Below are 10,799 nucleotides of genomic sequence, written 5' to 3'. Positions count from 1 at the left end.
GGGTATTCTCTCTGCCTAGAAGACCCCGCCTTCACTACCACAGCCTGGCAAAGCCTCTATTTAAATGTCACCTCTGCTGGGAAGTCTGCACCTTTTCTCTCAAGCAGAGAAAATCACTCCTTCTTCTGCTTTGCCACATGTACTCTTTTGGCTCATTTGCACACAACACTGAAATTTGTTTGCACGGCAGCCCCTCCACCACCCCGAGCTCCCTGAGGATATATGACAGAATATCCGTCTGGGTATCCCCATCTCTATCTAGCACAATGCTGGGTGGAAACACTCAACAATTTGTATTTGAATGAATAGCCCTTACATAGTTCATGTGTGTAGATGTGAACTGTATCCATCATTAAACTAAGATACTCAAAGGCCCTCCATCTGTTTGGGCTTCCCAAATGGTGCTAAAATTTAAATCCTGCCATGCACACACAGTATGACTCAAGGGAAACACTAGTTCACCTTCAGAAAATGATTTTGTGTGGAAATGGCTCCATCTGGTGGTTTCTGGCAAAACAGCTTCTCAGTTGGATAGTGAAAAGGGCTTTATCCTTTCATTAAATAATAGTGACAGAGCTCTTGCAACCCTGGCAAGGTGCTTGGCACTTCCTGCCCTCCCAAGAACTTGAGTGAAAGGCTGAGAAGGGAAGGGCACCTCCAGGACTGCTGAGGAAGGCCTGTTACCTCTTCCCTACCTCTGTCCTCCTGCAGCTGTCAATTCACTGCCATCCCAGTTCTGTCTGTCCATCCACCTGCTTGACATCACCACTGTGATATCCTACACAAACCTAAATCATTACCCAAACTGAACTTACCTCCTCCAACCAAGACTCCCCTGAGTAAATAGCCAGCTGCACCCCAGGACCTTTCTTTTCCCAAATTTTTCTGGTGCCACACATTGCCAAGTCATGTCTGTCCTGTTCAAGTCCTTCCATTCCTCTGCATCCCCTTACCTCCCACAAGAAACCCCTCCTGAGGTCCCTGCTTGCATCCTGTAACACAGCCCACCTCCATATGTGTGATCCTTTTCTTCCCCCAACATTCCTGCACTTTCCATCTTTGCTAAGACAAGGCCCCCAGCCCACATGGCCTGGCCCTGGTCCCCCTCTCAACAGCTTCCTCTGTGGCCTTTCTTCCTCCTGCTCCCATCCAGCCAGAGTGGCCTTTGGCATTTTCCCTGACATCATGCTCCTATCCTCATCCCAGAGCCCTCTCACCTACCACTGCCCACGTCTGCTCCCCTGTCCCCTGGCTGGTTAACTCCTACTCTCCATCCTCTGCCTCCACAACTGGAGCAAGCAGGCCAGCAGGCTGGAAAGGAAAGGTGATGGAGAGGGAAAGTGCACACATTCCTGACCTCTGGGAGTAGTGGGGCATGGTAGATAAGACGTGTCCTGCCGCTACCTCTCTCCCTTCTACAGTGTCTGACTGGCCAAGGCTTACCACCACTATCAATCAAAATGACCCCTCCCTCAGCTTAGCTGCACAATGGAGTGGTTAAGGACACTGGATGGCTGCATGACATCAGAAGAGCTACTTAACCTCTCTGAACTTCCAGTTCTTTCTTTGTACAATGGGGATGATGACTTTTAAATATTCAAAAATAAATCTGTTTTATCCTCTGATTAGGATAAGTTCCCATTATATATAGTACTTTGCCTTTATAGTAACTGTGAAAATTGTGACTATTTAAAACTTGTCTACCCAAAGGGAAAGTCCAAGAGAGTAGGGGGGGTTCCTACTTTTGGCTTCATTCCCCCGGCCTAGCCCAGGCCCACACATAGTAAAACAGTGTAGTTGAGAGAGAAGGTTTGGGAGCCAGAGGCCGGGCTGTGTTCTCACATGTTATCACCAAAGTAACTCAAGATACTCAGTCTTGTGTTGTCTCCTCTCATGTGATAACAGCATATACATCAGAGGGCTGCTTGGGTAGTACCTGGCACACAGTAGGTGCTCAGTCCACATTAGCAGACACTCAATAAAGACCTGAATAAGACTTGCAGTCTAATATGTAAAGAACTTGCAATTGTCACTCCCAATCTTACAACTGGAAAAAAAAGCTGAACAAATCAAAACCAACAACACTTCTTAGATCCATCAGAGAATTTAAGTCAAAGGGAAAAATGCTGACCTGAGAATTTGAGAGCCAAATTATTGCAGAGACTCACATCTTAGTAGACACAGAAACCTCTGGGAAATAGCACCAAGTAGAGAAGCTTAAACCTAATTGAGGAATTGCTGGTGGCTCAATGTGGACAAGCTTGAGATTTAATAAGTCCAGGGGTCCAAATCTTAGGAGGCCTGCTACTTCCTGAGTTTTGCCTCCAGGAGCCCAGCCAGGTTCTCACGGTAAAGATGAGAGAACCCCTCCTTCCTGCCCACCTCAGCAAAGGGAAAGGAAATTCGCCATTTTGAAACATGTCCAGAGCATTCTGTTCTCCTTAACAAAGTCCTGCCCTCAAGACAGACTGTTTTTTTCCAGAGCTTACCTAAACTGAGAGAAGGAAAACATCCAACCATGGCCCCTCTGGCCTTCTTGCCTCTCCTGAGGTAAGGGGAGGGGGAGGGGAAAGGTGAGAAGGACACAGGCCAGGGGCACAGACTCCTCAGGAGACTGAGACCTGATCAGAGGACCCTAGGACCCTCTCTTACTCCTCTCAAACCTCACCATCACATCAAGTCCCTGTAGTACAATGATGGGAGGGTCAGCTGAAAGAATTATAGGCCTCAGACCCTATATAAGAAGGAACCTCTAAGGAAATCTAACAACCACAAGGGAGACAAAAACAAGGGCACAAAAAAAAATGCTAGTCTCTGAAACTATAGCTGCTGGAGAAAGTAAACATAGCCTAACTTCTAACCAGATAAATATAAAACCTTGCACTGTCCACCTTGGCTCTTATATCTCATGCAGCATATCTGGCTTTCAACAAAAAATTCTGCTATATGATAAAATGTTTTAAAAATACAGTTTGAAGAGACAAGGCAAGCATCAGAACCATACTTGAATAAGGCCGAGATGTTGGAATGATCAGACTTGGAATTTAAAACTATAATGAATGTGCTAAAGAATCTGATAGAAAAAGTAGACAACACACAAGAATAGAGGGCAATGTAGGAGGAGAGAAAAGAAACCCTAAGAAAAAAATCATAAGGAGATGCCAGTAATAATAAACCCTGTACTAGAAATGAAGAATGCCTTTGATGCACTTATCTGTAGACTAGACAGAGTCAAGGAAAGAATCATTGAGTTAGAAGAAATGTCAACAAAAAGTTCTGTGACTGAAAAGTAAAGATAACAAAAGGAATGGAAAAAAAACCAGGGGAACAAAATGGAAAAAAAAAAAAACTATGGGGCAATTACAGAAGGTACAACATATACATAACAAGAATACCAGGAGGAGAAAACTGAAGGGAACACAATAGTCAGAGTAATAGTAGTTGAAAATTTTGCGATGGTGGACCCCATACAATAGATCTAGGAAGCTCAGAAAATCAGGCAGGGTAAACATCCAAAACTCTACACCTAGGCATAGCATATTCAGACTGCATAAGATCAAAGATATGGCGGGGGGAAGTCACAAAGCCAGAGGAGGAAAAAATCCTTATCTCAAGAGGAGCAAGTATAAAAATTACATGTAACATCCCTTCTTAAACCATGCAAGCAAGAAGAGAGTGGGGCACATATTTAAAGTGTTAAAGAAAAAGTGCTAGAATTTTATATTCTTCAAAATTGTCCTTTGAGAGTGAGGTAGAAATACCTTCTCAAACAAAAATCAAGGCAATTTGTCTCCAGTATACCTGACTAACAAATGTTAAAAGTTATTCAGAAAGGGAAAAGAATATGTCAGAAACTTGGTCTACATAAAGACAGGAAGAGAGCTAGAGAAGAAACAAATAAAGATAAATACTTGAAACAAATAAGGCATGCTTCCCCTAGAAATCCTCGTGTCCTGGCCGAGCCCATTACCCCGTCTAGTGTTCCAGGAGCACCCCACAAGGCCTACTGACACAGCTCTGTGCTGGCCTGTCATCTGCCTCCCCAAAAAGTTGCAAGCTGTGTGTCCCCAGAGCCAAGCCCATAAGGTGCTCAGAGCCTGATGAATGAATGGATGACAAAGCACTCACAGCAGAGGCCAGGACAGTGATTAAATGCCATGTCTCTTTATTAGCAGTTCAGCAGAAAGATTCTAGTGCTGCAACTCTCACCAGGAAAGGTTCATCCGCCAGATTCTATCTGCCAAGATGTGGTCGCTCCTCAGGTCAAGGGGTGATAGACATTCTTCTGACATAGGTCGTTCCTTGACCTTAAAGAACATGAACCTGGGAAACAGAGGAATGCATCACAGAAATATAGGGGTGCATCAGAGAAATGCAGGATGGCTCCAGGGCTTGATGATCATGCCTCTGAAGCCCACAACCCCGACATTCGTGCACACAGAGCAGAAAAACCTATGGAGGGGAAAGGACGATGGTGTATCAAAGATGGGATTGAAACTTGGCTTTCTTCAAACTTGAAATTTTCCATTTGAACTGACCTGAATTAAAAATTCAAACTGAAATCTGCTTCTTCAAACTTCAGAAGGCCCTGCAAGGCCCCAGATTCTTATCTCTTTAATATGAGTAAACAATTGACATGGCACATCATGTCATTTACTAAGTGCTGGAAGCCATTCTCCTCAAGGCAATGTTCTTTTTTTTAATAGTTTATTACCAAGCTGGTTTCCAAAAAACACCCAGTGCTCTTCCCCACAAGTGCACCTCTCCATGACCATCACTCCTAGTCTGAGGAAATTGAGGCACATGGGGCTGGACTAAAAGTGAGTGTCCATTCCTGAGGTTTGGTTTATCCTCTGTCATCTGTATAATGGGCCTGAATAATGCCCTCCTCTTAAGGTTATTTTGGATCAGAAAAGAAATCTTGACAATGCTTTGTGCTGAAGCTGGTATACAATAAGTGTTCCATAAATGCCAGTGCTATATCTCCATAGCTTTCCTTGAAAGTATGTGGATTCAACTGTGTTTAAATCACTCTTTCAGGGGGCACCTGGGTGGCTCAGTCGGTTCAGTGTCGGGCTTTGGCTCAGGCCATGATCTCACGGTCTGTGGGCTCAAGCCCTGCATCAGGCTCTGTGCTGACAGCTAGTTCATGAACCTGGGGCCTGTCTTCAGATTCTGTGTCTCCCTCTCTCTCTGACCCTCCCCTGCTCATGCTGTCTCTCTCTCTCTCAAAAATAAATAAAACATAAAAAAAAATTTTTAAATCACTCCTTCAACCCCCTATGACAGCCAGTTCAGGCTTCTTACCTAGCACGGGTTGCAATAACTGTTTCCTGTATGGATAGCCTCTGTAGTGCATCGACTGTCATTGGCTTTCTGCCCCTCAGAGCTATGTAAACAGCCACTGTCAGGACCACAGGTACCAAATGCAGGCCAAGAAGCCATGAAACCCAATGTCAAGTCCCAATTGGTGGCAGTGCCAAAACCTACATGGCCTCACTCCTGACCCCAGTTCTCTGTGACTTTGTGGCTCAAAGTGGCAGCAATGCCTGGAGGTGTTAGAAATGCAGAGCAGCAGGCCCCCCACAACAACCTACTAACACAAAATCCCCAGGTGGTCCCTCATCTGTGCCTGACTGAGAAGCACTCACTGTGACACCACAGCTAAAAGTATCAGGCCAAATATGAACTTGACTTCAAGACCTTCCAGAAATTCAAGAGAGGGATTGCAGATGCCTAAGATAACCCCCTCATTTCCATTGGCCCCAAGTGCAGGCCCCCTTATGAAAAGGAAAGGCTAACCCTTATAATCAGGCTCCCACCCAGCACACTGTCTCACACTCAGCACAGCCACCTTCTCTGCACAGTTCCTAACCCTCTCACCTGTAGCTCTCAGCAGTCTTCATAAGAAGTTCTGTTGTAAATCTCCTGAGGGGATTCATCTGTAAGGTTGCCTAAGCTGCAGAAGAGGAACAAGGCAGAGGGGAGGCTGCCAGATGGCAAAGCCTACCCAGTGCGCACACCGAGACCATGGAGTGGAGCTAGGATGGGCACACAGCCCATGCCTGAGCCATTGCCCCATTTGGTTCATAGAGCAAAGTCCCACAAAGAGGCACTCAGCCAAGAAGGGCCCCAGGCATGGCCAGGTATGGTCTGGGGCCAGAGAAATCCACAGAGGAGAGGCCATCAGCCACCCCCATCACCACCTGCCCCCAGTTAGAAGTACAAATCAACTTGTCCCAATTGACTTACCTTTGTCTCACCCGCTCTATTCGTTCTCGCATAACATCCTCCCTCACCTCACTTGGCACTGGGAAGATACGGGTATGGCTGCAAAACACCATTCAAATATTTGAAACTCCTACGTTTCTTTTTCACTAAGCATAGTGAATGAGTTGGAATCATTATGAATGATACTCTGTTGCCATGAAATTTTGATCTTGTCCTTCACTCTTCTTGCACAAGGCACACAAGGGTTGTTTTGTTTTGTTTTACTATCAAGTACCCCTGAGCCACCCAATAAGCCTAGGCAGGTAGCAAATGGTCCCAAGGAGAGTCGAAGAAACAGAAAATTTAAGTGCCTTTACTAGAGTTGCACAGCAGGTGCGAAGTCTTGTAAGACATGGAATTCATTCCTTCTGAATTTCTCTCCAACTTCCTTATCAGCTCTTTATGGCCTACATTGTTCCATATTCACTACAGTTTAGAGATAATTCTAGAAAATTCCATCACAAAGAAGCTGCACGCCCTTCATTGCTGTTGTTGTTTTATTTCACTATGCTGACCTGCCTTCCTCTCTGTGCTGCAATTCATGTCCTCCTTAACTCCATCTATCAGAACTAGATACACAAACCCTCCACTCCAGCAAAACCAGTGTGGTCCATTGTATCCTCCATTTTTGCGTCTATTGAAACTGCCTTGTTTTAGGTGCTCTAGGGCTTTCAATGTGAAGACTTGAAGTCTAGGAGAGATAAATGTGCTCAGTTATCACTCACACAAGGTAGAGCTGGGTCGATGCCCAAAGAGAGAAGCAAGAGAGTATAAAGAGATTCCAGAGAAGGGAGAGATTACTCCCAGCCCAAGGCATGAAGAGGGAGACCTCAGAGAAAAGGCCACAGCACTGGGCACTTGAGGCCAGATGGAATTGGTGACTTTCCCAAGGCTTTCATGATCAATTGAAGCCCCCCTCCTCCCTGCTTCTGCTCATGGGTCAGTCCAAGCAAATGTCCAGCTAGAAACCTCTTCGGGTTACCCCAGGCAACAATGCCTAGAACTTGTGGAAGCTGGATGTCCCATGCTATGCTCTTGTAGATCCTTTTCATGGATTCTCTGGCATTTTCTCTAATATTCACATATCTTATCCACCTAGTTCACTTTTATCCCTTTGAAACTGGGAATTCCATCTTATTTTCACCCTCTTTAGAGGTCCTAGCAAACATCTGGTGGTCAGGACTCATCTACCAAAGAAACAAGTATCTGCTGATGCTTAATGAGGGGATATGTATTCCCTGACTACATATTTACTGAACCTAACAAAATAACACCCAAACTAGTGGCTTGTAGGAGAACCAGTTTATGGATTTAAAAAATCCATAGAAAGTCCAGAGTGGAAAAATTATACACGGATAATTGACTGTGATTTCTGTAGCTTGTCTCCAAAGCTTTAACCCAGTTATGCCATACAGATAAGGTTTTTAAAAAATCTGAAGATGATGTTCATATTATCCAGACCAAGGAACTGCAACATTTACAATTCCATATAGTGCAACTATGTCAGGCAGGGACCGTCTCCCACATGTACAGCAATGATTGTATACAGTCCCCAACATTTATGACTTTAGAATATATTTCTCATCCAAAAGGTCTTTCCCAAGGAGGTCTCAAATTCCACTGTTTATTACCCTTTTCTATTAAATAATTACTGAGCATATGAATCCTGTTTTAAAAGGCACTGTAAAGAGCAAACGGAAAACTGAATATCCCTCAGCAAAAATACATTTCTTCAGAAATACGTCCTTCAAATGATAGAAGTGAACAAAGCTGCTGATGGAGGCAGGGGAAGGAAGAAAAGAGTATGGAAATGAGAGGGGGGGCTCCTCCACAGTTTCAGGGAGGACTGGTTCAATCCCACATTTCTTTGGCTGGGAAAAGAGACCCTGAGAGAACCCAAATCTTGAAAATGATTTAAGGAAGCTCATGCCAGAGGGAATGAACTGGCTTCCAAGCCCAACTCCCTCCACCTTGGGTCTCAGCCCTTCAGAGCCAGGAGAGGCGGATGCAGGTGGTCCGTGCTCCAGCAGGCACAGCGGGAGGCTGGCAAAGCCACCCTAACGTGAAGCACAGAATTCTAGCCTCGGGCGCTGAGAAACCTCCTCTCACCTCAGCTGCAGATGAGGGCTCAAGCTTTTGCATTTTAAGAGCTTATTTTCTTTTTGCTCTTTAAAGTACAGCCACTTCTGAACAAATCAAGTGCAAAAGTAACAGAAGTCTAAAATTTATTCAGAAACATTTAAGAAATGGTGAGCAAGCCTGGTTTTGCCACCCCTCAAGTCATGTTAAAACTCAGGAATGAGTTGGGCTTTCAAGATAGCAAAAAATATTCCCTGAAGACCCCAAAGTAAGACTGAAAAATTTCTCAGCCAAAGAAGTCAACATCTCTGGAGAAGAATAGCTGTGAGTTTGTGTTGGGCAAGAATACTGAAGGTGGGGAACTTGTGCCTCCCTCCCCACAACTAGGCTCAGGACAAATGAGAAGCTTTACCTCCATCTTATGAACTGGATTCTTGTTCTTTCCTCCAGGACTTCTTGACTCTGGTTTGCCAATAAATCAGAATTTGAGAGATGGTGCTTCACCTAGATAACCCAGGTGGGGTGCATGTAATTACTATCCAGGAAGGACTCCTTGGCAGGGATGGAGCCCAGCCTAGACAAGCAGCTCTACCCACTTGCCCAAGACTCTTTTCGACTGGACCTTGTGCCTGTCCCCCTACCTGCCCACTCCCCTAGGATGATTGCCTCAAACTCTCAATTACCACATCTCTGGTCACATGTACATCTTGGCCATGGGTGGGAGGGTAGTTGGTGGACATCTTCTCCTTTATGTCCTGGGAAGCCTCTTCTTCAGTCTGAAAAGTGAGTAATTTCCCTTGAAATTGTTGCTCTGTATCTAAGCCCAAATCTGTCTCTTCTTTCTTTTCTCTGTTGTCCCCCTCTGTCACAGCACACATACTATATGTCTTCTTGTACATACTGCCTCTCACAGTTCTGTAGTAAGCTTGTCTATTACTACCTTCCTGTAGAATTTCAGGGAACTCATTAAGTTCTTGGCCCTATCCCAAGATATTACTGAGTTGCCCGGTAGCTGGAGGTGACACATCTGAAACCCTTCATCCAGTATCTTTGAGAAGCAGGGTGGGGATAGTGAGGGGGGGCTCCTCCACAGTTTCAGGGAGGACTGATTCTGCACCCACTGGGGACAGCTCTCTAGAGTTTGGGGTACCCTGAGTCATAGAGAAAGCTTACTCACTTTTTTCAGCCAGTGCTGTACCACAGATACAGCTTCACTTTCCACAACTTCCACGTCCTGCAACAAATTGGTAAGTTAATGCCCTCAGAATACCTAGAGACCCAGTCCTCCCCCACCATTCTTATCCAAAGTTATATATTATAAGATCTCTTTGGAAGGGCAGTAGGGGGCTCAGAAGGGAGGAGATAGATAAGAAACAAATCTAGGTAGCTATCCCCAGTTCCACCTACCGAACTAATTTTTGGAGGGAAGGGGAACCCTACACCTTTCCGGGCAAGAATGTACACAATCCATGTTGTAATTATCATCTTTGGATTTATGCGAGGCCTCCTTCTTGGCTCCCTCCTTCCATTGAAGCTGTCTGAGACTCCTCTGGAACAAGAAGGTCATTGATAGGAGGTGCTCACCTGATTGGCTGGCCAATGATGATGTGACAATGGCCTCCTTTAATCTTCTGGGTCAAAGTGGAGATGGAAAAAAGAGGTCAGGAAGTATCTTCCTTAGTGATGGCCATAGCTCAGAAATGGAGAAATGAGAGAATGGGAAGAAAAATAAGATATAACCAGTTTAGCCTGAGAAAGATACATGGGGGAAATTATCAAAATCATAGATTTGATTGGGACAAGGGGATTATGACTGGTCACCCTGTTTTGAGCAGTGCTGAAGCATAAAGAGACTTTATAAATCAGAAGAATAAATTTGTAACAAAATGAGCTGGGCCCTCCAGACATTTATGCAAACAATACTACAGGTACTTCTTATTCTTACGTAAGGGAAAGAAAGAATCAAAGATGGAATAACTCAAAAAGGACATTTTCTTCTTTTCTACTTTGTTTACACTAGTGATTCAAATCATAAAAAATAACCCAAATGATAAAAGATGAAAGTTCCATTTCTTATTTAAAAAATATTTCATGATGATTTCCAGTGTACTGCTTAGGTGCAAGGATAGTAAAATGGAAAGGAAAAGGAGATTGTGTTATGACTTCAGAGTTGGGGGAAAACACTGATAAAGGCTCAGGTGGCTGCTATTCCCATCTAGAACCTTCACCAAGAAATTGAAAGATCCTGAGCAAATGTCCAGATGCTCTCAAAAGTAACTGTAGCCTGACCCTGAGACTATTCTCAAGATCCTAAAAACCAGGGGTGTAATTCTGTCTTTACCACTGGTTCTAGTTTCTTTGTTTCAAAATAAAAAGAGCAGAATAATGTCTGTAGTTTTCTTCTAGTTCTAATGTTCTATAAAAGTTCTCATTCTTATTTTCTGAAGAGA

The 10,799-nt window shown here is 44.4% G+C and overlaps 1 protein-coding gene across 1 annotated transcript; it reads right to left on the bottom strand.

Moving 5' to 3' along the window:
- Positions 1-4,141: 4,141 nt before the first annotated feature.
- On the bottom strand, positions 4,142-9,915 carry SPATA19 (spermatogenesis associated 19). The gene is made up of 7 exons (XM_029914854.1): positions 9,757-9,915; positions 9,527-9,583; positions 9,033-9,125; positions 8,762-8,853; positions 6,253-6,330; positions 5,884-5,959; positions 4,142-4,323 (listed from the first exon to the last, which is right to left on the bottom strand). The coding sequence occupies exons 1-6, from the start codon at positions 9,832-9,834 to the stop codon at positions 5,893-5,895; spliced, it is 465 nt and encodes a 154-aa protein (XP_029770714.1). The 5' UTR covers positions 9,835-9,915; the 3' UTR covers positions 4,142-4,323; positions 5,884-5,892.
- Positions 9,916-10,799: the final 884 nt, after the last annotated feature.

This window comes from Suricata suricatta, chromosome 11 (assembly GCF_006229205.1).
Source record: "Suricata suricatta isolate VVHF042 chromosome 11, meerkat_22Aug2017_6uvM2_HiC, whole genome shotgun sequence".
Taxonomy (NCBI): domain Eukaryota; kingdom Metazoa; phylum Chordata; class Mammalia; order Carnivora; family Herpestidae; genus Suricata; species Suricata suricatta.
Note: the sequence above shows the minus strand (reverse complement) of the source record. Positions and strands in the feature narration are given on the sequence as shown.

Coding starts and splice junctions, on each gene's coding strand:
- SPATA19 (XM_029914854.1), bottom strand. CDS start 9,834: ATGATAATTACAACATGGATTGTGTACATTCTTGCCCGGAAAGGTGTA. Junction 6,331..8,761: donor ATCCAGTTCATAAGATGGAG/GTAAAGCTTCTC, acceptor GGTGTTTTGCAG/CCATACCCGTATCTTCCCAG. Junction 5,960..6,252: donor ATAGAGCGGGTGAGACAAAG/GTAAGTCAATTG, acceptor CCTCTTCTGCAG/CTTAGGCAACCTTACAGATG.